This window comes from Manacus vitellinus, unplaced genomic scaffold (genome assembly GCF_001715985.3).
Source record: "Manacus vitellinus isolate BGI_N305 unplaced genomic scaffold, ASM171598v3 scaffold_1_pilon, whole genome shotgun sequence".
In the NCBI taxonomy this organism is placed as follows: Eukaryota; Metazoa; Chordata; class Aves; order Passeriformes; family Pipridae; genus Manacus; species Manacus vitellinus.
The window spans coordinates 55,594,956-55,622,605 of NW_021939396.1; the positions used below are offsets into that span (position 1 = coordinate 55,594,956).

The following is a 27,650-nucleotide window of genomic DNA, read 5'->3' on the forward strand; positions in this document are numbered from 1 at the left end:
CCTGGCCATAATTTGAAGGACAGCCTAGAAAGGCATGAGGATAGAAACTCCTTAAGCCAGCACTGTCATTAAAGTTGCAGTATAATGAAACTATGGCCTAAGTAACTCTCCTAAAACTGCACTCCATGTCAAAAGAAGATGGCCAGGAACTGAACTTAATGCTCCATGGTATGTCTACACTCTAATTTAAACATGACAGGGCAAGTCCAGTGCTCAAGAACCAAAAGGTACAGACCATCTGTGAGAATGAGCTTGCTGTCTCCAAAACTGAGTGGCCTTGTCCCAGCTTCAAACAAGCATGCATGGGCCTCAAGAGAGGAAATACCCCACAGGCTTTTGTGTCTGCTCACCTCTGTACCTCATCTATTCTTCCTCACCTTATGATACATCATCACTGCAATGCAATGATGACCTTTTGAAGTCTTTAGAGCGTCCTTTCCCCTGTGCCTTCAGATGGCTGTCCACAGCAGCACATGCCCTGTGTGTCAAAGCTGGGGCTCCTGAAGTCCCTGCTACCACCACTTTTCCAGCTCATGTTCATTGTGGCCAACTTCTAATTCTTTCTGAAAACCACTGTGGGGCTAACCCACATGTGTGTGACACAGGCTTCCAGAGTCACTGCTCTATGCAGTAGAGCTCCTGCTTCTGGGAAATCACGTGGGAAAAGCAACTAGTGCTGGAGCTCAGCAGTGCTAGTTCACACCAAGGATCTGCACTGAGGTATTTTTTTCTTCTCAAGGGAAGAAGTGAAAAGAAGTGCTAAGAAAACTTCCCTTTTTCTTACCAACAACGTGCATCGTATCCTGATACGACCTCAGGCTTTTTAACACTCTTTTAAGATGACTGGCATGATAAAGTAGCATATTATTTGAATGTGAGTATTACCAGTTTCACTATTTTATTATGCTTTTACTTTACAACTCTTTCCTGGCCTCCATTGTAGCTTAACATGAGGAATGGTCTTACTTTAAGATTATCATACCTTTAGCCCTCACTGCAAACTTCATTCCCCTATAGGCCTCACTGCATGTTTCTAGGCAAGATCACACCTTTTAGATGCAACAGTTAAGGATGTCAGCATGAAAAACTCCTCCCACCTCATAACCACTATTTACGAAACTAAAAGAAGGCTTGCAACTTCTTTTCTCAAGGTTGTTTAAGTCACAGATAATCATTTGCCATCAGATAACACATAATGCTCGAGTTGGACTAATTTTCTATACATGGTTTGAGCCTTTGCAAAGTGAAGTGAGCAACTCAAAGTCTTATTTTTAGTATATCTTAGCATTTAGATTTCTCAAGTTGGTGCAGTTACCGCACACTGAAAGAACCCTGTGCTTCTGAATCATGCTTGAATTCCAGTTGCTCTCTGGAAACAGAATCACATGAATGCATTGAAGGCTTTCCTCTCTAAGACAGACCACTTAAATTATAAAAACACATGATGCAACGTGTAAAAATACAAATATACTATGTTCCAGATTCATAGATGCATTTAAATCCTGTTCTAGAAATCAAGTATTACTTACCCTCCCTCTTCTAGAAATCTTCTATTTTAAATCATAAGAATGTGATGCAAGAAGCTCCCAGCTGCTTGAAGATCCATTTGAAAGAGTCCTTCTCATATGCTGGGACATCTGTCTGTCAGAGGCACTCAACAGAGAGCAATACTTCTATTTACCTTTTAGAAATTACTTCCTCTTCTCCTTTAACCCACTCCAAAAGGATTTTTGATACTTCTTACCTCACAGTAATATCAGATAAATCTCAAGTCAACACAACATATTGCACTATCTCTTGTAGCCTGTGGCAGTTTGGGATGGGATTGAAGCATTTCGAGATTTCATAAATGAGCCATGAAGACTAAAAATATGCATTCCTTCAGTATTTCGTTTAAAAATGTCAGTTCTAAGTCAAAATAACTCAATGATAAAAGAAAAAAAGAATTACTTCGGGAGGGGATTAAAAATTTAGGTACCAAAGTCCCCAAGTTTTTTTGTTTTCTTTTAGTATTGAGCCACTTAAAGCTTTCACAATCTATTGTCTGCTTTGGATTACGAGTTAACATTTACTATTCAGGTAAAAAGAAGAAAATTGCAGCAACTGTTGAAATATACGTGGCATTTTAATTTAAAAAAAAAAATTAAAACAACACTTTTTAAGATGAAAATACAAACCCTACATTATTGATTAGATCTTTAATTCCTGAAAGCATTAAGACTACAATCTGCCACCTAAGCAAAAATTTAAGTACACTCCAAATTGTCATTCCTTTAAAGTAGCAGTGTAGCAACCTAGAGATGAAAGAGAGTTGGGTTTTGGTTTTTGTTTTGAACAAATGATGACCATTAAAGTATGCTATTTTGAGTGACTTGGAGTGTACATTTCTGCTGAGAAACAGCATAAACACTCATAAATAACCTTGATTTGGTACTAATGCTAGTCACTGTATGCCAGGCAAACTTGTCCAGTCAAAGGTTCTCTGTAAAGTTAGTGGAGAAGATAAGATTTCTTTTGGAAGGACAAACTCCCACATGTATGTTAAATGTAGCTCATTCATTCAAAGCATAAGACATTGATATGAAAATACATGGCCCTGTTCCATCCCTTTCTCCCATTCTCATTACTCCTGTCTATGCATTTTTATCCCCTTCATGTGTCAGCCTAAGAGCTTATCAAAGCTTCTCTTAACTCAAGACAACCTAAAACCACCCACCTGTTTGGTCAGGACAGTCATCAACCCAGATGAAGACAATGCCAACTTTGCAACTGAGCTAAAAACCAATACTGTTCCTCTCATTAGTAGTAATCTTAAAGGTTTCTTTGCCCCTTATTTATATAAAATACTTGTAGTCTATTTATCCTTGCTAAACAACTGCAAACATATTTATACTCCTTAGCATGTAAGCAGAAGGAGATTTGCCAACAGCAGGAGAGTTCACACCAGCTGCTAAACTGTGCTTTATGTCAGTAAACTGTGTATGGGATAGTCACAATAATCCTTTAAAATGGTTAAAATTTCAGAAATCAAAGACAATTGTTATGGGAACATGTGCGCTGCCTAGGTAGTTTACAAAAATCTCCCAAGAGTCCAACAAAGCATTCAGCACAATATTGTCAAAATTGTCTTTGTGGGTTACAGCAATATAAGGTGTAACAACTTCGTATGATTCGATCTGTTAGGGATGTGCTCAGTGATGAGAACAGAACAGCAGAAAGCTGCTTTTCTCCCTGAGAAGATTTGAGAGCCAGTACCAGTCTGTCACAGCATAATAAAACCTGAAACATCTGTAGTCTCATGAGATTTTAACAGCTTAAGAGAAACACATTCTCATTTTGCACCCTCTTCTCTGACTTGAGCTTTTGGCTGTCATCAGAACAACTCTCCAGCCTCCCACTCTTCCAAATACAATCACTTCTCCAAACACGCTGACAAAAGAGGAACAGGGTACATTAGTTCTGGACCAAAACAGAGCAAGCTAAAACTTTTACCTAAATAGTTCAAGAGAATTAAGCACTTTTGTGCCATCTTCAGCACATCAGATGTACGATAGTGCAGTCCTTCCATCCGTTAAGCAGGGAGCACCACAGTGTGGACAAAAGCTGTTAAAACAGCCCAGGTAAATAACAAAGCAGCATGAGACTGTGCATGTCTGAGTGTCAAGACTACTCAAGTGCTTCCAGAAGGAGACGTAAGCTAGAACAGTCTAGCTTGGGATAGACTGCCTCAGCATCCCTCTGTTTCTGTAGAAACTCTTTTAAGTATGGTATTTTAAAATTTCTTTTGGATAAAAGCATTTGTTTCATATTGCTAGAGTGCTCACTAAATCAAAGATAAGTAAATATTAACTCCTACTGCAAAATACCAGCTGCAATTCTGCACCATGTTACTCAAGGCCTAAAGTACTCTTTCAACAAGCACCCTCCTACACAACGTGTAAATCCAAGCTCCTAACACACGGTAAATTAAGCAAAGGAAACAAGCTGTTTTAAATGTTTTTTTATTACAGAAAAAGAAAAGGTTTACACTTGACTTAGAAAAGCAGCATTACTTCATGAATCGCAAGTTATTACAGTGAAGTTGCTTTAGTAAACCTTTAGAGACTGCAGAAGAAAAATAAAATGCCCTCCCTCAGACAGCACTCTAGATTACTTGTGTGACCACAGCAAATGCCTTATCTCACATTACTTCTGACACCCACTATATGACTTGTATGCTTTTCTTCTCCCTGTGACTTGCTCAATATAGCTGGGAGACGGATTCAGTGAAAACAGCAGTACATTTCAAGTTTAATTTTCAATAGTTCAGTACCCATCTGATGGATATTAGACTTCAGAAGTAATCAAGACACAGGTTTTACTCCTAACTCTGACTACTAAGTGCTACAGTTTTAACAGATCCCAGTGTGATCTGTTTCTTCCACAGTATTTTCCTTACTCAGGTCCACATCTCTCAAGATTTCTCAGCAAGTTAACTGGCTACTACTGATTATAAACACGAACAAAAAATAACCACCAAAAAAAAAAAAGGCTCATAGTTGAAACAGCTCTTAGGAGTGCAGCAGAACTCAAATATTTTTTAATTTTTATTACACTCCATAGAAGGAACAGCAGCGTTCCAGTGACCACTTTAGGTTTTTTTTAAGTCAAAAGCTGCAGGTCTCCAGCTTGAGCCAAAATTAAATATGTAATTGATCTGTCCTGAAATCTTAAAGAGACGACAAAACAAAAAAACATATTACTGCCTTAATAGTCCTATATTTTGACTATCAGCACTGAGTTATGCTGAAGTCCGAAGAAATTACAGGTTTTACTGTAAGTGATTTTTTATTTTTTTTAGACTTTTTTAATAAACAACTCAGAACCTCCATACCATGTTAAAAAAACTTGCTAAATACATTTTTAAGCATCTCATTCTTCACGTCTGTACTAAAACTACACCTCAAAGACTCTGTCAAAAAAATTAAACACCAATAAAAAACAAGAAAACTCAAGTCACTATGTACAATTAGCTATAATGACAAAAATGAAAAAAAAAAAAAAGGCAATTCATAGAAGGAAAATGGAGAAAACAAAAAATGGGGAAAAAAAGTATCTGACACGTTACTCAGTATTCTATGAATTCATTTTTTATCTCTCCACCCAAAAGGAAAAAGGTTGGATTCAAAGCCAGACAGAAGTTTTCTGAAAAAGTTCCTAATCTCTTTACATGTTGTTTATACTGATTGATAAACAAAATCTTTCAAGTCAGGGATCTACTCTGTATTGCAACATGAAGTCAGCTGTTACCAAGCTACTTAAAGAGAAGAAACAAGTTTCTTTCCTACAAAGAAAAAGAATACAATGTTTTCCCTGGTTACCATTGTATAGCATCACCAAATTTACTCAAACACAGAACCTGTCTATTTAAGCTTACTCATGTTTTTTATTTGAAATTCCTTAATTTAGTGCTAGAGCATAGTAATTTCTTATGTGATCAAGCTGCCTTATGAGAAAGACATTATAATTTGTATTATACAGTAATATAGCCTTAAACAAAACAGGAACAAAAAGAAAAAAACCCAGCAAGGAATAGTTCAATAAGTTCTGTGATTCTCTATGATACTGATGCCAAAGGCTACTTTATAGCTTCCCCTTGGAGATTTTAATCCTGGACACAAATTAGTCCTTTTCACAGTCACAGCGTTGTATTAAAACTGAATTTTATGATGAAAAAGGTAAGAAAAATGCATTATACTGATCAATCTATTTGAATGTTAATATTATGCTCTAACAACTCCCTCCTTCAGAGTAAGTAACAGTCTCAAACAAAACCAACTACCTCAAAAGATATATAACAATCTCAATTAAACACTGTGAAACAAATTTACATCATTCAAAAACGTTGCCATTGGAGAGCTATACAAAATCATCAGAGGGTCTTTATATTTACATCTTCCTTTATAAAGTTATGCTGCAGATTTAGGAAACTTAAAGACCTGTTGCACTATAAGTCTGTGCAAGCACTCATAGAAAACAACAGGCAATCATGTTCTAGAAAGTTTGTAACAGTTTTCCAATATTTTTAACTGCTAGAGCACTAGTAAACACTTCACTTAGAATATAACTCCCATATCCTATATCAAGTAAACATTCTTGACTGCCAATAATTATATTATTACATGGTAGAACAGTCTCCAATTCATAACAATTTACATTTAATTGGAGAAAACAGAAAATCTTCTTGGGTTTTTTTTTTCATAATAACGTGCAACAGGTAGAAGATGTGACTTCTTAGAAAAATCACAACTTGTCTTTAGCTATCAGGCTCTGAAAGACTTCACAGCTCTCTTCATTTTTCTTAGTTTTCAGCCCTAATTTTATGTGAATGAGTGCTTAGCTGGGCTATACTAGTAGCAGTTCACCACATACAGTAAGGTCCAGTAACATGATCTCACTGTTCTGGAAATGAACAATTCAAAACTCTTCCAAAAATGGTATAGAATTGTACCTGCAGATTTCTTCAGTTTAAGTTCCTCTTTGTTGATCTAATAAGGACAATTAAGAGAACATCCATTTTTTTTCTGTCAATTTCTGAGAAAATTTGAATACATGCAAGTCAAAACTACCATAATGCAGACAAAACGGTCCTCTTTCATGAAGATCATCAATAAATGAAAACCTTCAATAAATAAATCTATTTGGAAATTCTAGAGAATTCTTCTGCTAAACAAGTTAGTCTTTTTTCTTTTCCATTATGTCTTTCTGTTTAAGCTCTCCATCTGAAAGTTCTGTGTATTTTCCATTCTTTTCCTCCTCTTGTTCTTCCTCACTGCCTTCATCTGTGAGCTCCCGATCGCCACTTTCCTTTTTAGCTCCCTCATGCTCAAATACCTCTCCATCTGTATCAGCTGTGCAGATTCCATAACACATAATGCTGATGACCCCCAGGGGCAGCCCAAAGAGAAAGCATCCCAGCAGTGGTGAACTCTTGAACACAGACTGTTGAAATAGAAATTTGAAGTAGAAAAGACTTTCAGTGAATAACAAAGTTACTGCATTACTTCTCTTATCACTCTGTGCATTTATTCAAAAATATCCAAAATGAGACTCAGTGGTTTTTCAGGGAGAAGGGTAAGGTTTTTTGGGTTTTCTGCTTGCTTGGTTTGGGGTTTGGTTTTTGTATTGCTGTTGCTTTGGGGTTTTTTTGGATTTTGTTTTGTTTTCTTCTGCAAAAATGACAAAGAGTCCTCAATTGCAACAATACGTACTGTAAGTTTATAAAAAAATGCTTAAAAATTCAAATATTACAATATTGCATTGGGGTAGTTAATGTTAACAGGCCAACAGCATATCCTATTCATTGTTTAAAGCTTCAGAAACAATTGTTCTAACAGTGTTACAAAAACACTTTCAAGGAACCAGATTCAGCTACTATTTGTGCCTCATTCTCAAAAATTTAAGTAATAAGGGATCTGCAGAAATATTCTGTTACTAGACAGCTTCCTGTTGAAGAGTAGCTTAATGGCATGGGAACAAGTACTTATGGTTACAGAAATTTACGGTTAAAAGTTGCACTTTCACAGAAGTAGAAGCCACTCATATAGAAACACGTAAGTTTCAATTTAAATTCACAGCACAGGTTTATTTGCTTGTGTAGGACAAGTGAAGAAATGGATTTGTGTACTTCTCCAGCTAACAAAACTTTGTTAAGCAGAATTAGCTTATAAGAAAGACGATACAAATATTTGCTTTAAACCTACACAAAGAGTAGTATTTAATCCCTTTATGCCGTAACTAATTATAACAAAACTGTAACGTTTCTCAGAAACGTGCTACCAGTTTAGGAAAGTATGTCAAAAGGTCAAGGAAAAGATTTTGAATTTTCCCTGTTCTATCCCTTAAAATACTTGTCAGACATATAGAAAAGGAGTGAAAAAACTAAGAAATCAACTTATGTTGAAAAATTATAAAATACAGGTATTAAAATATTTATTCAAGAAGTTAATTTGGCTTAAATCTAATTTATATATACCTATAATATATACGCAATATATATAATATAAACCAACTTATATAAAAATATTTTTTAACTCTCTGAAAATATTTGTATTGTGATTGACAAGGGTACCATCTAATTTAATGAAAAAATAAAACTTACCATTATAGTAGACTTGGCATCATAGATTATTCTCTTGATTCGTTGCAGAAGTCCATCACCACCCTGTGCCTGAAATTTCAAATGCAACCAAGTCAAAACTGCTGACACTTTTCAGTTATGATTCCAAAAGTTCATTCTTCAGACCTTGCAATCTTAAGTCCCTTTAGAAGGAAATGAAAAGTAATTATTCTTACATCTCATGATGCCCAGACACTCCAGCTTGTCAAACTTCGATAACTATTATTCAATAGTCTCACGAAAAAGTCTCTCACAATAGTTTTAAACAATCAGTGCCAACTTGAATAGTAGGCTGGCACTCACTCTCACCATAGAGAAACACTAACAAAAATTAGCAATTGTCCTGATATAATATCAATAAAACTGTAGAGATCTTCTGAACTTTCCTGCAGCTACTGGATATCCATTTATGGATTTTTGACAGCACAGTTAGAAAAAGCTAAGGACTAAGCAAAAAGAAGATATGAAGGTGCAATAAATAAAACTTGTGTCAAGCAATGACAGACTATACCTACACTGCCACCTAATTTAGCAGTGTTCAAAATAACTACACAAATCTAAGGGCAATCTGTCTGTTGAACAGGACTAGTTTTCACCTGTTGAGTTGCCAGAGAAATAAACCCCATTTTGCAAGTTAACTGATCAGCACCTGATCTGACTTTTCGAAACCCCTCAAATAGCAAAAAAGTCCACAAAGATCAAACAGAGTCACAAAAGGTTACCTATAGGGCTTACAGAAAATACCAAGAAAGTCAAGGTGAATAATCCAACACTTCCCAAGGAAGGGAAGGGTGAAATGTTAGATTTCTCAGAAATTTCTCTGTGGCTCATAAAGTCTGCTTCCTATTAGCAGTTCACCAGCATACTTTGAAGACTGTCATTCCTCAACAGCCGTACAATTTCTTGGGCAAAGAACACAGCCAATGTAGTGCCATTTTATGTCTGTAGACACCTTAGACAGCTTAAATGAAGGCACATCCTATATTTTTGTCTTGTATAGAGATGTGAATTTAGATCGACCTTTAATCATTCTAGCTGGAATACTGCAAACAAAAAACAGAAAGACCTAAGTGACAAAATAGCAGCAAACTGAGGCATCACAAATTAATTTCCTCAAAATTAAAAACCAGTCAGAAATCAATTTTATTTGTTGTTTCAAACAAAAGGATATATTTAAATAGAGTATAGCATGTTAATAACATAATTCAATGCACTTAAAAAAGTGAGAACTAAAGAACAAAGAACTATCAAATAAGTTATAGTAATACCCCTCACAATGCAATTGGAAGCATGGCCAGTGAAGTTATGAACAACAAGTAACTCCACCTACATTATGTTACTACATCAATTTGTCAGATTAAATAAACCAAGGTACCCCATATAACTGAAATGATCTTCAGCATTACTAGCCATTACCACCCAATGACCTAAAACTGCTGATGTAATGGAAAGCAGGATTCAGCTAGCACAGTAAGCATTCTGCACCAAGTTGGGGCTTAAACCAACACAGGCTTCTCCTGGGAGGCAGCCAAATTATTTGTTAGCACTGCTCCCCTTTGTGGGAAAGCCTTCCACCCCCACAAGCACAAATGAAAGCTCTGATACATGATCTTTTCTCATCCACATAACATAGCCTTCTGTCTAACAAAGTATACTGAGGGAATAAATACTAAGAAATTATCCAAGCCATCAATTCCAGATGGACTTATTTACTTTGTTGTTTTAACAAAAGACAGCTCGATTTTAGTTTCAGAGCAGACATGGGTAAGCTTGTGTCCATTTCTAACATGAAAAGCAAGTATACCACTGCTTTTTGAATCAGAACTTATCATTCTTCCACCTATTGGATTTATTGATTTACCATCCAAAAGAAAGAGTATGGTTGAATTATGCAATATAATAAAAATTTTAAACAAATGCATTTAATGCAAACCAGGAGATTAATAATGAGATCTCCATTTACCAGTGCACCAGTACAAGGAACATCAAAAGAAGCCAACCAACATTATGCTACAAACAGAATAAACCTTGTTTTCTGCAAGAGGTTTTGCAGTCAGAACAGTAAGCAACAGCACAACTCCAGAATTCACAATCACATACTCACTGCCAGCACACAAGACAATAAGACAGATAGGACAGGAAGATAAAACACATGACAGAGTAACCAAATCTTTTCCCTACTTTAGCATCTAAGGAAATAAACATCAACCGACATATTCCCAGTCACAATGAAGACTTACTTCAGCTGTACCATCCAAGATATTGTTAATAAACTGAACCATGTCTTCTGTGCTCTCAATATGCCTATCTGGTAGAAAATACTGCTGATTGGAGGTATTCAACACAACAATAGTAGGGATTGTCAAGTCACTGGAAACATAAAACAGACAATTTATACATTTAAAGAACTCCCATGTAAAATATTCGAAGTCAAGTAATCGCTACAATAATTTAAAAGGATATCCATGAATCTTCACTTTCTCGTGTGTTCTTTATAACATTCCTTAAAGGCAAGAGGGAAGGGAGAAGAGAATCACCTGAATCAAGTTGGGTGTTTTTGCAAGTGTCTAGTAACAAGCCAGCAACTTCTGCCAAAATACATCATCCCAGCCAAAAGAGAACAAGTTTTATTACTGGGATGCAGAAAGATTCATCAAAAAAAACTAACCTCAAAACAAACAAAAAAGTACCCAGTGTTTCCATTGCATTTAACAGTCTGGTAACTGATGTTCTTGGAGTTTACTGTAGAGCAGCTGAAAGACAACCTCCATATACAGATTCTATATGCTATACAGAGATTCATAAAAGCACATTTAATGTGTCTCTTCCAAGAACTGAGGAATTAATACTCTACATCCACCTCTAGTTGATATTCCCAATGACACCTTAGCTTACTTCGCTTTCAGTAAAGTAATATTCTGTTTTCTTCTTTTGTGTGTAGTTTTAATCGTACCTTTTCTAACCCAACAAAAGCATGTTCATACACTGGTGAAAAGACAGAAGAACTATAATGTCTCCTCGTGGAGTTATAGTCAAGTTCATAAATTTACTTCTATCAGGGTCTATTAATTCTATCCCTACAAATCATACAATATTTTGTCCTTTGTGAAGAAACAGAATTTGTTCCTATGTCCATCTGGCACAGCAAAAAACTATTTTGTGATAAATTTCTCACTATTCAGGAGGCTTTTTCTATTTCCACTTGCTGCCATCTGGTGACAAACCAGAGCACTTGCAATATGGTTTTACTTGAATTATTCACGCACCCACGGGAAGAGCAGTTACTTGTAACACTGAACATAATTTGCTGCTTTCTTTTGCTGCTTTCCACTTACGCTTGAAATGTATACACTCTGTCTAGAAAACAGTCAAAAGCCGGTGAATACTTGAGCAACAACTTTCCATATACTACAAATTATAAAGTCAGGCCTTTTGCAGATTTGGTTAAACAACCCAGCTGAACAGACCTTGCCACTAGATCACTACCACTCTGAGTGGCAGTTCTGTCTTCGTTCCCTTCATTTCTTTCCTCCCAGAGACCTCATCTCCCTCCCCCCTACTTCTCTGCACATCAGTTCTGGTACACAGCAGAGCAGAAGAGGTTTAAGGGTTTTGTTGAATCAGCAAAATAACTTCCCTACGTGGCCAGACAAAAACCATTTTTCTGCCAGATAAACAAGCTGAAACAGCTCAGCAGACAGTCAGATGTAAGAGCCTGCACAGGAGAGGCAATTAATGAACTGAGGAAGGTCTCACTTTTGGCAACTATAAAGCTCAATCACATTACTTGACTTCAACTGAGAGACAGTTGTTTTTAAATGAATTTTATTCAGGTCTTAAATCTACAGACATCCTACAGAAATACAGATCTTATGACTCCTGGGTCCCCATTAAGCTCCTAGAACCTTTAGGGGCAAGAACATATGCTTTATTAACGCTTTGGTACCCAAGAAAGGGATTTGGAAAACTTACAGAGCTGGCATACAGACCTCCAGTTTTTCCCTTCTTTCACTCCAAATGCCAGAGGAGAACAAATAGGCAATGGTAAATGCCAAGAAACTTAACTCTCTAATTATGCATTTTTTTAGACACGGACCATAACAAGGGCAACTGTCAAGCGTCTTGTTAAACCACTTATATATTTCAAAATCTGCCATGTACATATCAAGAGCAGACAGCATCTTCCATGCATTTTATGCTGCTTCTCTACAGAAGCATACTTCTATGCATGTCTTAAAAATGCATCAAGAGTGAAAATCCCACAATTCTAACAGTTACTAACGTAACAAAGCAGACCTAAAAGATAAGCTTTGTCAATCAGTATTATCAGTAAGCAGAACTTCTAATATTAAATTATGCAGTTTAATTTAACATAAAACCGCTACTATGTTTCATGCTGAATTCTCAGGACACTGATTTTTTTTGAGCCATGAAAGCTAGGAATTCTTCATAAGATTATTTTTAATTAAATATATTCAGTAACAAATACAAGAGAAGAAAGAAAATTCAAATAAGAATTTACTTACTCCATTAGTAAACTATTAATGTAATCATTTCCATCCATATGGCCAAACTGGAAATCCCTGTAAGAGAAATGGTGAAAAAAGCAATGATGAAAAAGAAAGCAGAATAGTGGATTTCACCAAAAGTTTAAGTATTTTTCCTATAACTGAAGACACTCAGCAACGTAATTCAAAAAAGTGATGATCTAGAAGACAGTTCATTTAAGATATCAGAGCAAGTACCATGCGTGCCTACCTGTGAAAGTGATCCCGGTAATCTCTAGCGACTTCCTGAATAATGGACTTTAGTCTGGAGGCAAAAAGAAATAACATTGATAATCCAGGATATACTCTTTCAAACTACAAACAATAAACACTGAGATTTCCCCAGAAAACAGCAAATTGGACCTCATCAGCAATGAGGATTACCAAAAAACACCTGGCTCATCGTGCTTGGTTCCTAAAGGTTTAAAATCCCATACACAGTACTTGAACAGCATTTTCTTAGTCTAATTACATATGCAACCAGAAATGGACAGAGGAAGGTCTTGTTCCTCTCAGTCTCAAACTCCAATCCCTTTATAAATGTTCCACAAACAACTAATATGTAAGCATCACTACATTAATTTTTAATGCCAGTGAGCTGAAGTACAGTCATTTGTTTAAACTTACTAAGTTCATCTCAAAGTCATCTGAACTCAAGTACTCTCATCTAAAGGTGACACAATAGCTTTTAAAAGCTGTGAGATCATCGTTGGCTCCTGTGATCTCATTAACAAAGGGCAGAAGAGTGAGTCAGGAACTCCCATCATCTCATTGAACTCATATGTGCTTCAACTGAGTCATAAATTAAGTAAATTCAGGACACTAAGTCAGAAATTAGAGAACACGTGCAAGTTAAACCCACTCATTTAACGCAGTATTTCTTAATAATTAAGAAACTTCTAAAGTTGTCATACCAGCACATTTCTCCCATAGTGTCACCCATACTCAGTTCTGTACCTGGTATGTTCCACTGAAGAGTTTTTATCATCAATGACTGCAATAGCCACAAGTTTTCCTAAAATAAGGAATAAAATTCTTGAAACCACTTAAAAAGAAACATACATTCTCAGATGGAAAATATGCCAACCTAGAAGAGCAGATACTCTCCAGGGACAGGAATTAGTTTTTAAGTATAAACCAATCTCAAAGCCAAAGAGCCTCTTCGAGCTGACCAAAATGTGGTTTTCTAAAAGCTACTGAAAATAAATGAAGATGTGGCTTAATGCCACACCACTAGCATTCTATGAAAAGTCTATCCTTAGAAAGAAATTAAAAGGGAGGAAACACAGATAAAAATTAATAACCTACTCAGGTTGCATATGTGCATATACCTAAATATGAGACTACGGAGACCTTTTTTACATAATAGTAATTACAAGCTGATTCCACTGAATCACTATTGTATGGATTTAGTAATGACTACTTTTCACACTATTAAAAATTTGGAGTATTATGGAAAAAAAAATTTGGAAAATTTACTGTCACAGCCCAGAATTCATTACATCATAAAAACAATTTAGTCCACAGACCTCTGTCAGAGGAGCTTAAAGGCCAACACCAAAATATATTGATTTCTCAGATTTAGTTTGTGAAGTTTTTCTGATTAACAGAAAAAAAACCCCAAAACCCAAAGATTCTGACGGTGAATCAGATCAAAGTACGTTTAGAAAGCTGGCCAAAGGTTCTCCAGATCAAGCATTTCCTGCTAGGAAAGCAGATCAGCTAACAGTGTAGTCATCAGCCAGATTAACTAAAGCCTACAGAGTGCAGATCTGTTAATTCTCTTCAGATGTCATGATTCACTCAAACCTCCCCCACCCCCCAAGACAACCTATTGCTCTGTTCCTACCTATCATCATGCCATAGGGAGCATTCTCCTCAAAAATGGAAAGTCACTTTTTTTCAAGTAATACTGAAGAGTCTTAAGAGCAAGAACTATGATTCATTCCCAGGTTTTCTTGTGAAACAGTAACAGCTTCTCCCCATCCCACTTCTTCCATACCTCAATTCTCACTTTTCCCCATTTCTTTCCTTACTGTAAGGCACTACCTAGTCAATACACCAGGAGTCAACTACCTTTTAGACTGAAAAAGACAACGTAAATAAATTCCAAGTACATCATTTTCTTTAAAGTAAATGATGCTTTCTCCATTGGATTAATAAAGTCAACATTTTTCTTTTTTGTAATTTGAGGAATTGTTAGACAAAAATGTCACAGGAACAAATATACTACATTTAAAAAACTTGTAACAGCACCTCTGTAAATAACTGTTTAAAATGTAGGTGTAACAATATTAGCTTTATATGTGAGAACCTAGATGTTTCATAATCTTTAAAACTTGAAAGAACTCAATGCTGATTGAATATAAATACTTTGAAAGGGAATGTAGATGATAAGATACCCTGGCCAGGAAAAATCAACACTTACAGCATTTTTTATGATATTTCAGAGTATGTATATCTTAAGAGCAGTACAGATTATTTGCCTATTCCAGAAGTCACTTGGCTGCAAAAATTTTTATTGGCCTGTAAAAAATATTACTAGAGAAAAGCTGAAGTTTTCTGGGACAAGTCCATTTTAGCACACGCTCCACTCCATATGTTTTAAAGATATCTAAATCCATTAGATGTAAGACATCTGAACCTGTCCATATGTCATAAAATTCCCTGCAGGTATTCCAAGAGTTCGTATACAACTTACACAAAACCTAAGGTGCTCTTAAATTAAAAGTTCTACTAATTTTTCAGAATACCACAGGATTAGACATACAAACATGTTGTGAGGAAAGGACTAGTGTAGGACAAGGCTGTGAATGAAACCTCTAGTCAACACAACAGGTCTCACCAACACCAAAAAAAGTCTGGCACTACCAACTTGAACTCTGAGACTGATTAATTTCTGAGATTTAAAAAACACATTCTTAGTACTCTTTTAATTTTTCTTACACACAAGATGTCAAGGGGATTGGTGGTAGCAGCATCTCACCTGTATCTCCAAGTTCATACAGCGTAAAGCCATCAACGTTAAGGTAGCCCTGAAACCTTTCTCTGTTTATCCAAGATGACAAATCACCATCTTCATACTCTAACAAAAAAAAAAAAAAAAAAGTTTTTTTTCATAAGGTAGGCCATCATATTTACTACTTAAGTACTATAGAGGCAAACACTATTTTTTCTCCTTTTTTTCTTTTATTCTTCTTAAGTTATCACATATTTCTGGACATTTCGGTTTTAAAACTTGTAAAGCAATTTTCAATTGTTGAAGAAAAAATGTGTTAGAGAAAAGTGTGAAAAGTTGATTTTTTCCCCCCAAACTCAATGATAAACAATACTATACTAAAAGTTGTGACACAGTGCAGAAAGGAACAAACTCTGTTTTTAAAGGTGTATGTGTGCTTGTCATCAAGTTTCAAACTAAGTAAACAGAGATAAAATTACAGAAAGCAGTATTTGTGAGACTCCTTAAATGAAACAAAGAAGTCAAGAAAAAGCAGATGCATCAACAGCACTGGGAATGTAAAGGAATAAACAGTCATGTATGACTCAGAATCAGTTATACTGAAGGCTAGTTTCACATGCTAGATGTTTTAATCCATAAAGAATCCAGTTCTAACACAGACCACCAATTAGATCTTATTCAGAAGTAAAAAAGAAAAACATATATAAACATAATGTTGCATATTATGTGTACGATAAACAAATTCATATTATACAGAGTGATTTATCGATAACTTCAGGTTAACAATTATTTGCCATAAGATAGTAGATAATGCTTCCCATAGGTCTGCATCAATTTCCCCTACTAAGGGGAAGAAAAAAAAAAAACCTAAACCAAAACACCTTACAAGCTGAGAGCACTGAACTGGATTTTGCCAGAACTTTTTCTTATGGTAAGCTCAGTCATAACAGTAGGACATAATAACCTTATTCAGTCTCTTAAACTGCATCTTCACAATTTGTTTGACTTAAAAGAATGTTTCTGGTACATTCTGAGACAGTAAAATTTTTACGAAGTAAATTAGAAGCCTGTTTCATTATGTGTTACGCATTTGTTTTAAAAGGTATGGAAAAAGCAAGCAGGCAACACAGCAAAAGGCAATTCAGAAGTGTTTCTCTTACAAGCTTTCTTTCTCCAGGATTGCAAAAAACGTAAAAAAATTTAAATGCAAATCAAGGAGGCTAGAGAGTGAATTTTTATCTGGAGGCAACAGACTGAAGAGGAAGACAAGCAAATCCCTTCTGTGAAGTCACAAAGAATATCCTTGATGGCCAATCTCGAGTATTTTGCTGTGGTACTACCTATTTTCAGAAATGAAAACTGCAGATTAATCTTCTGAGTGATACATTTTCAACTTACAATAAATCTCATTAACTGTTCGAAACTGTAAATTCATCATATGTGTGATTCCTCTTCAGTAAGTTTTCTTCTATTTTGTGTATGATGAATTACAACAGTGAGGGAAGGAGTAACTTTTATAAGTACATTAATAGCCAGCAAATAATAATATTGGAAGCTACATCTTACTTATAACACAAAGCAAGTATCATCACTTCTACTTCAGTATTCCTAAAACAAATGCCTTTCATTTTGTGGCATAAGAACTAATTATTTTTTCCTCTTCTCCTCCTGAAGAGTTGCTACTTATTCTAAAACTGGAGAATCTCCCAGAACCCCAACATAAACTTCAAAAAAATCCCACCTCTTCCAGTTTCTCCATATATACTTTAAATATCTTTTCTTAGGGTAATGTCCACTTTTACTTACCATCATAAACAAAGTAAGTTCCATCTTTGAAGACCATAACAGCAGGTAATTCAGGCAATGTCACATACTGAAAGAGTTGGTTTTCAATTAATCCATGAAAGATTAAAAGATGTTTAAACAGACAAACTAAAAAATCTGAAAATATGGAAATGCAGTCCTTGGGAAAATATCTAAGTACATTTAAATATTTTCTGTCTAAATTTACCAAAATGAATTTATCAGCTTCTGCATAATAAAAGTAACACAACATCAGTGTAGTTTTGAGAGGTAGATCTCACAAAGTGTAAATGAAACAGGATTTTTTACTAGTATCTCCAGTAGCATGAAGAATATTTTATGAGTTGCACATGAACTTTAGATAGGAGATCGTAAACTTGAGGGTTTTATCAATTATGGCCCCTGTTCCCAATCGGTGCTGTTGTCAGCATACGTGTCATACTGCTATTTCTTCTAAATGTACAGTAAAATAGTAATACTGATAACATATCCCACTAAATCTGGGCTATTTCTTGTGGATGAGACCGATGCGAATATAAAGAAACAGCTTCAGAAGACAAGGCTGCATACAGACCTAATTTAGGCAAAAGGAACAATGAAAACCTGCATTACCATGTTAATCATGATATTTAGGATAGTCAGCAACATACTAAAAAAAGAGGTGTAGAAACCTTTCTCTTGGAACTTAAAGAATCTCATTCAGCTCACATTTTCAGTGAACTGCCATAGAAGATATACTGCATCTACTCCTGACTGCTTGCTACCATTCAAAGTCAAAATTCTAACGGCACTTGTGGTTAAAAAAGAACTATATCATGAGCATACATTTAATTATGTTGGCTGAATTGTCTACTGATATGTTTGGGAAAGGTAAGAATTGCATCATTTCCAAACAACATGCCTTCTATAATCATTCTGCATTATCTGTCTTGGAAATAAATGCAAAAGCAGTAGGTTTACAATGTAACAGTTGATACAAATGAGCAATAAGAAAATTCTAAGTGATGCTTTTGTTCTCTTATTTTAAACACAGTTTTACATCTTTAAAGGACAAATCAATCTGTGTACATATTACGGCTCACAAAAGACACCTGAAGCTTGGAACAATATTATCCAAGGTGACAAAACAAAGCCTAACAGTGAACAGCATTATGCAAAGGTTCATTACAACTCTAGCACTTAGTAATTTCATAACATTTTTGCTTCTGTCCATAGAATATTACTACTTCAGCTTAATGACAATGGGGAAATTACCTTCCATGAAAAAAAAAGCTCACTGCTTACATCAGTGAGATCACAGAATCTCAAAGACTTTGAGCCTTTTACACTCTTTCCACTGCACAACTGAACAGTACTTTTCTTGCTCAGGTGGGGCTGAAGTGCAAATAGCAATATTCAAATTACGGTGGCCTTTGATACAAGGCTTCTGGAAATCTAACAATCCACTATTTAAAATGAGTATGTTCTACTTATGATGTTCGAAAATGCAGTTGTTAAAAAAAAAAAAAAGCCAACAAATTATGCTAGTTCTCACTCTGCTAATCCCAAACTAATTTCCAAATCATGTTTTATCAGGCATGGAATAGACTTAGGTCCCACTTGGAGATACCAATAAATGAAACAGCCTCTTGATTTTGCTTCAACAGGTAAGCAACAATGATTAGACTAACAACAGTAATACCAATTTTTTCCACCCTTGTGACTAACTGTCAATATTTTCCTTGTTACAGACTCCTCCAAAGAGCCACATGAGAATTCTGCAGCCAGTAGACTGGATCCATTGATCCCCGGGCAGACTAATGTTTTGATCACCTGTATTGTACAGGACAAAAATAACTTACCTCTTCACTTACTTCTCTGATTATTAAGGTATCAGAAGTACTATATGGCAAAGACCCCCAAATTAATTTTAAAAGTGGTTGGTGAAAGGACTGTCTGAAGTAACGAGAGCTGTACATTGGCTAAAAGTCCAAGTATCCACTTTCTTGAGCAGGTTGAACGGTCCAAATTGAGTTCCACATATCTTCTGATTAATTTTATTAATGTGACTGAACAATTAATTCGGTCAAAACAAAGCAGTGACAGACTTGAAACGTGGTTTGTGTTCTTTCCTCATTGAGACTCAAAAATTATACATTTCAGTGTAATTACTTTGGAATCTATCAAAGCCAAATATACTGTAAGAAGCCATCTCTGTGCCATTGAAACAGTAAAATTACACATATGAGAACAACACCACTTCTGTGAAAATAGTAGGCATGGAAACAGCTTACCTCAGGCACTACATCTTCTGAGGCAGAAAAAAAGTACGTATAAACTATTAGTTCTGAAGCAACTTCAATGTATTTTTCCTGAAAAAATACAAATAATGTTTTTTAATTTCTGAACTTTTAGTATGGGTCAAATAAAAGCTTTGTGACATACCTCATCTTCAAAGAGAAATTAGAAAATATGGGTTATGATATAAGATTGTAAAAACAAATAAATGTAGAAAGACCACATGAATTTGTTACAAGCATACACTTCGGTCTTTTAAAAGATATTTTAAATTACTCTCTGAATAGCCAAAAGAAGTAACTTTACTTAATCAAGCTTCAAACCTTTAAAGGAGATTCACCACCAACATACACAAAAAGTACACGATGTCTCTTTTGCACATGCTCAAACATATGCTGGCTAGGAAGTGGCCTGATAAGAGGTCTGGGAGGGAAATAAAAACAAGAAAGAAAAACCTTAGTTTTTGCAACCTGCAAAACCCAAACAAATAAAAATCCACAAAAAAATGTCATACAGTTTTTTGTGGGTTTTTTTAAATTAAATTACACAATGCACATTAATTCAATTTTTCAATTTATTATTTTATTTTCAACTAAAAGGGAAAAGAAAAAAAGAAAAATTCCCCCTAAAATAACGTGCTATGTTCCTCAAATAACACACTTAAATTCAAAACTCATATCTTAGTACAAGATGTTGCTACAATGGAAACATGCATGCCATTTACTGGTCACAGAATCAGAGACTGAGCTGGACTGGAAGTGACCTTAAAGATCATCTGGTCCCATCCTCCCACCATGGGCTGGGACACCTTCCACTAGACCAGGTTGCTCAATGCCCCACCCAGCCTGGCCTTGAACACTTCCCAGGATGGGGCATCCTTACAGTAAAGAATTACATCTTACCACCCCTACAGTAAAGAATTTCTTCCTCATATTTAATCTAAATCTATCCCCTTTCTGTTTAAAACCATTGCCCCTTATCCTGTCAGTACAGACCCTGATAAAAAGTCTCTCTTCTTCTCTCTTATAAGACCTCTTAGTGAAAGGCCACAATAAGGTCTCAGTCATTTGAGAGATAAAATTCTGAATTTAAGCATGGCAGTTATGAAATGTGGTCTTAAATCTTAAAAAATTCTGATCCCTCAATATTCTCAAACTACAGACTTCTAAACAACAATAAATATTATTGTTCCTATATCACAGCTTCTTAATTATTTTTTAGAATGGAGGAAAGAAATGTGACTTTTTTTCTACCCAAAGTTTACTTGTCAATAACATTTTGAGGCCACAGGCCACTGTAGGGAAGAAAAAAAGAGCCAACGGAAATTGTTATGAACAATCCTGCCAAAGCATTTCCTTATGGTGCCTATGGCATACTTTTCAGAAGCACAACTTCAGAGCATGAAACATCTTCTGCCTTAGTAATGATGCCTGTCAGTCAACATTTAGATTGGCATTCTTGTTTCTGACTTCCCTGAGCTTCATTTGTTCATAGTTTCCAGTACTCTGAAAAGCCCTTAGTTCTTGCACTGTAAAGAAGGTATTGTGGCTAGCCAGTCTCTCTGTACTCTCTCCGTGCCACTCACCACCAGCCTCACATGCAGTGACACATATAGTGATAGGCATCAATAGCACATATAGTTTTTAACTTTGTGTCAGTATCTTGTTCTTTTTTAAACAGATTTGATTCTTGGCTCAAAATCCTACGTAAGTTTTAAGTCAGCAGAACCAGTTTCACAGAAGAGTATACTTACCCTGCCACTCTATTAGCAAATTCAACTATATCATCTTTGGTTCTAGGTCCTCTATAGTTGTATGCCAAGTCACCTTTTAAGCTAGATAAATGGGAAAGACAAAAAAAGAACAGAACTGAAATGACCTAAACTACATTTGTACATGCAGAATTACTCAATCTTCACAGGTTTATTACAGTCACCTTTTAATGAGTGAGAAGCAAAAGAAGTGGTCAGCAAAATATAAAACCCAATAATGCAATACAATGCAATTATGCAGTAAAAAATTATTTACACACTATCTGATTTATTGACTTTTTGAAATAATTAGCATTCTTTTACATTTATTTTTCTAGTGCACAACAGTCATTTACTCTGTAAGCACACAGATAACTCAGAACATTTGCTTATGACTGTATAAAAAAATCCCACCCCACACCCAAATCAAACCCCAAACACTCAACATTTATACTACTGAGGTATTAGTCTTTATAAAAGACAAACATATACACTTGTTTATTTTTTTTTTATAATTGAAAGGTATCAAATAACCTGCCAAACCTTCTGAATGTATGTATTAAATTAAGTTTACATGAAGTGTTGGTCAGCTTATGGTACTCTGCTGACAGGGGACGTAGCACACTTGCATTATTAGAGTATTCCAGTAAGTTTCACTAATTCTAAGAGGCTTTCTTTAAATCCATATAGGTTTAGGAAACTCACAGGAAAGAAGTAATGATAAAGTGAGTTTTCAATGCCTCTATATGCCAATAAAATTTTTCATCCTTAAAGATTAATAAGTTAAATATCTCTTGTTGCCTTCTTGTCACTGACAAGATTCATTCTAACATATTATGAGTATTATTTGCTTAAAAAAAAACCTGCTAAAACCCCCAGTCTGTTCACAGTAAAAAGGACCCAAAATTACTGTGTCTTAATATTTAATATGACCTTGTACTGGACTATAAACTACATGTGTTATAAGCAAGTACATAGAATATCATTATGGATTGATATTTTCCTATAATTTTTGTCCTCCACTGTCTTTTTTAAATCAGGTGAAAAAAAAAAAAAATCTACATATACTTCTCTTGTTAAACAACTTTTCTCACCCTTCACCCTACACAGTAACTACTACTGTCATTTACATAAGGTTTTTAAGGTACACGGGAGAGAAGAGAGAGGTAATTGAAAATAAGAAAATGTAATCAGCAGCTTACAAGAAGGTAACAGGAAGACTCAGCTATGCACTTACTGCCTGAATCACTCTAAAGATGTCAAATCAAATGGAGGAAGGAATTCCTTTTTATAAGAGTTGTGTGTATACATATTTGAAAGACATATTTATGTACACACACTTCTACATAACTGCATCGAAAACAGCAGTTAAATGAAGTCCAATTTGTTAACCTGTCTATTAGGAATTCTGTTTCTAAATAAGATGATGGATATGACTGAATTTCACAGCAAAACAGTCCAGTAGAAATCAAAGACAATGCCACCATGAGATGGTGAAGTGGTTTTTTGGGGTTTTTCTTGGTTTGGGTTTTACAGGTTTTTTGTGATTGGTCTGTTTGAGATTTTTAAATGAACAAGGCTACGTTTTCTTTAGTGTCATCAAATCAGTGTTAGAAATTCCATAGGAAGCATCAACTTACAGCTTAATTGTTGGATAGCCTCGTACACCAAATTCAGATGCAATACCTGAAAGAAATATGTTAATGCCAAAGTGAACCAAGACTTTCTTGCTCTCCTACCTTAATCTTTAAACATAGTTTACTATTCAAGCCACAATAACAAATGAAAGAACTCCCACTTAGTTTAACATGAATTATTTTACTTGCTTTCAAGGAGCTGCTGTTATTAAGCTACTAAATTTTGGACCTCTTAAAGAAGTGCTGAAGGGTCCCAGTATAGGTTCTCAATTCATGTGCCACAACTCAAATGCCATGAGAATCCTCTAAATAGACATGCTTGACCTGTTCTAACCAAAAGGTACCATGCATTTTAAAATACATACACAATTGACTGAAAATACTAGAGGCAAGAATTAAGCATCGAGGATGTACAATAGTAAATAGTAATGCTTGAAAGAAATACAAGACATGTGACATATGCTACAGTAATGCCTAACAACAGAAGTGCAGGATCATACTGCAGTAGTTACAAAAAAGGTTTTACATCTGCATTCTGCAGACATAAATGAACCTCACCAGACATAGACACTTTCTAAGCAATCAGTTATTTACCTGCTGCTTACTAAAGTGGTGAAAAGCAAAACAACTGCAGAACTTTTTCCCCCACCTCAGGTTTGTTTAAAACCTTGTATCTTGCTACCATCTATTATACGAGTACAATTTGCAACTACCATCTTAAACTATACTTTTCAGTCAATTCAGTGTTTTCCAAAAGTTAAACTAAGCAGTCTTCAAAAAAGGCTAAAATTAAGTATAAAATTCTGACAACACTTGTGCAATTCCCTATTGAGTAACAATTCCTGCACTCAAAAAGCACGAAGAGTCAATACCTACAACAAACATTCTAAAGCTACCAACCATATGTCAGAGCAAGCAGATGTGGGAGGACTTGTGCGCAGGGCTCTCAGTAACAGTTTAGGAACTGTGACCCTAGGGTTGTTTGCCTGGATCAGTACCTTACTGCACAGCACTACAAATAAAACTAGCAGCTCACCTACAGGCATCTTAGTCAAAGATGACTGTTCTAAGAAATACAGGTACTAGGATCAATTTTATTCTGATCCTGTCCTCTCACAGCTCTACTACATAGACTTAAAATGCATTAAAATGTATATTCAATCACAAGAGCTGACAACAGCTCTCATGCATGGACAGAAGAACTAGAAAACAGACAATACATTATTTTTAAACCTCCCAGGCTTGGAGATTACCAAAATTCTCTCAACATCCTGGAAGTGACATACTATTTACACCATCACCTCCACTTCTTGATATAAAGAATGCAGTACAGGCAAACAGCAGCAGTTGTGCCAGCCTGAGGCGTGATGTGTTTCTACTCTGATGACATTCAGTTGACTTTGAGGCAAACCCCCCTGAAAATTCAACTGATAACACAACAGGTGACCTCTCTTGATAAAATTCCTGTGTCCTCATAACACAGAGCCACCTGAGGCAACACTTACTGGATGATTTATATGTTCATCTGTGATTTCAGCTCTCTGACAACAAGCTACCCATAGTTCAGATTTTTCACACTACTTCCTATTCCAACTAGGAACACAAACTATGGAGAGCCAACCATTCATGTTCCTTTCTGGTTACATGTCCACAAGTTCCAGCTGCATTTCCTTCTGATATTTTCAAGACTGAATTACTTTGATTTCATAGAATCTTTAGACTGGAAAGATATCAAGCAGAACTGACTTGAGCTTTTCATATCCAGATGTTATAAAATTTCCACTTTCAAAATAAAAGTGCAAAACTATTTCAAGAGATTTATTGGACACTGTTTTATAAAATTGGTAACAAATCTGAGTAGAAAGACTTCTCCAGGGCACAAAGGAACCCTTGCAGCTTTCAGTAATTTTTATATGTGCAAAACTGAATTATAGAACTAAAACAATGTGCCAATTCTGTTCTAGGTATAAAATATGAGAATTTAGCATCAGGACGACAGATGCAAATATTTCAGAGTAAGAGTTCATACAATTTATATGATTTAGAATTTTATATATATGACTGGAAAGCTAGAGATCCATGAAATGAACTTGAAATTTCTAATGCTCCAGACTTACTACAGCAAATAAGTATCTTTAAGATGTAACAAAATTTCTACGGTTTTACAGAAAAAGCTACATACAATAAATTGGTGTTTGAGACAAAATCATTTTGATCTCAAAAGACCAAACTCTACTACAGGTAAGCACAGAAAAACTGGAATATCACTCAAAAAAGTATTCTGCATAATATTTTAGGTAAATACAACAAAGCTGAATAACCAGATTTAATCAGGATTAATTAAAAATGTTACATGTATTTACAAAATTTTATTACATATAGATCTCCATTGGGCCCCACTCCTCCCTATGCCTTCCCTCTTAAATATCCTCCTGGTTCAACACAGATTCAAGTGAAATGACAATAAACAAGCATATGAAAACAAATAAAATACTGTTAAGCATTCAACAATCCTCTCACATCTACCCAAACCACTTCTCTGAATACCTAAAGTTTTGGGTTTTTTCTGAGAAGGTCAATACATAGAAAAAGCAAAAAAGAAAGCCTTAGAGCTAAATTTGGTTCTTCAAAAAGACATTTACGGAGAAAGATGGGAAGAAATTGGCTCAAGAGTAAATTCAAAGATTTCAGCAGGCTTTCTGTAACAGCTTAAGGACCGATTACCTGAAAAGAATAACAGCGAGAACACAAAGCACTTCTCCAACAGTAATACAAGGAACCTAAAACTGGATGCTGTCAAGAGAGGCAGAACATAAAATGCTTATATAAGTACTCTAAGAGGCGTATCAAAAGCAGATCTTTGAAAAGCTTTTACCTTCCATTTGTCAGGAAGAATTCCCTACACAAGCAGAAATGAATGTGATAAAAACTGCATACTACAGCAAGTTGTCACTTTTAGAAAGAAAAAGATCGGGAAATTGTTCTCCAATGACTGTTTGCATACTTGTGCTATGATACAGAACAGAAGAATAACTTAATGAAAAAAACTAACAGTCTCAAAACAGAGTCTGCAGTGAAATTACTCCTAACCAAACCATACTTACTAGAAAAGGAAGTTGCATCCATCTTCCCAACTTTTACTGGAGAGCCCATGTTTCTCATTTCTATGCCCACTTCATTCCACACAGGCTCTAGTTTCTTGCAGTGGCCACACCAAGGTGCATAAAACTGAGAAGCAAAAATATTTTATTAAAAAAAAATAAGTTAGTAGAAGTTGATTCTACAATTAACCCTCAAATCATTAGCAAGGCTTATTTTCCAGTCATGGTTCTCCTTATGTCTTAATAAAATTGCAAGTTAATTACAAGGCTAGCAGGACATGCTGCATTTATGATTTGGTCCTACTTTTAAGATGAAAGCACAAGTTTGAAAAGAATACATTAAATTGTTGCACTATTACATGATTTCTTATTTAAAAATAGACGGTGTGGTAACATTTTTAAAAATCTTTTGGAATATTTTCCTCTTTTCTTTGAAAGATAAAAGATCACGTAAACAATCTATTCAGGAATATGTCAATATCCGTCAATAGGGGAAGGGCAATAGATACTATACCTACTTCCCCAAACTGTCCTCTGGATTTCGGTTCTTCAGCAACTACTTTTATAGAAGCACAGTGAAAAATTGACCCCATTTTCTCAGGACCAAGCAGAGCTGAGACTTTATTTCACCTTTCTGCCTATGTCTTGCTGCAACACCTCAGTGAAATTAATAGGGAAGATATCGATGTTTTGGTATAACAAGATCAGGTTACAACCTGACAAGGTTGAATTTTGTTTTGTTATACTTTACTGATAACTCTGAATCAGCACATTCAGTTTTTCCCCACTCAAAAATAAAAAATCTGAATAATACAATTTTGAGCATTACAGTACATATTTAGGTGAGATGAAAGGAATTTTACCTCATCCACAAACAAGCTCAATCTTTTTAGCAATTCCTTGTCCCTGAAATAAGGAGCACCAAAACTTTCCAAATAAGTTAGAAAAGTAAATGAAGCCTTTCATGTATTTGATCTTGCAGTGCTAATAAATGTCTAGAACACCAATTAGCTGGTATAATTAGAGAACGGAACCATAACAATTTTGAAAAGAGGTTATCACCTCCTGATTGTGTTAGGTAACCTGCTCTCTTTTTTTAAGGACTGCAAAATATAGGATGAAGCGTATCTGCATGCAATATTCAGCCTATTCCTGGTTCACCCTGAACAATATAGATTGCTTTTCCCTCCTGTCAGAATTACTGTCATGAAATTTTTCTGCATCAAGCACAAAGAATTTTCCAAACAATGAAGCAGCCTTACAACAAAGTGTAGCATTGTACATCCTATCTTTTGATTTCCACTAGCAGATCTTCCCATTTTTCTCATATACTTACATCTACGAGCCAAATATCATCTTTACGGTTTTCTTTAAACCTAAAAAGGGAAAAAACAAAATCAACAAATCTGAAAATAAAA

At 35.3% G+C, this 27,650-nt stretch overlaps 1 protein-coding gene across 2 annotated transcripts; it reads right to left on the minus strand.

The window, feature by feature from the left end:
* Positions 1-3,985: 3,985 nt before the first annotated feature.
* Positions 3,986-27,650, minus strand: TMX3 (thioredoxin related transmembrane protein 3). 2 transcript variants are annotated; one of them, XR_003915732.1, is made up of 14 exons: positions 27,569-27,650; positions 26,236-26,359; positions 23,135-23,180; positions 21,498-21,578; positions 20,068-20,167; positions 19,741-19,818; positions 17,471-17,537; positions 15,692-15,790; positions 13,663-13,720; positions 12,917-12,970; positions 12,685-12,741; positions 10,399-10,528; positions 8,141-8,301; positions 3,986-6,981 (listed from the first exon to the last, which is right to left on the minus strand). XR_003915732.1 is itself a non-coding variant. In XM_029959353.1 (14 exons), the coding sequence occupies exons 2-14, from the start codon at positions 26,291-26,293 to the stop codon at positions 6,715-6,717; spliced, it is 1,164 nt and encodes a 387-aa protein (XP_029815213.1). In that variant the 5' UTR covers positions 26,294-26,359; positions 27,569-27,650; the 3' UTR covers positions 3,986-6,714. The 2 variants fall into 2 exon arrangements, 1 of the variants encoding a protein (XP_029815213.1); XM_029959353.1 differs by having other exon boundaries at positions 8,141-8,209.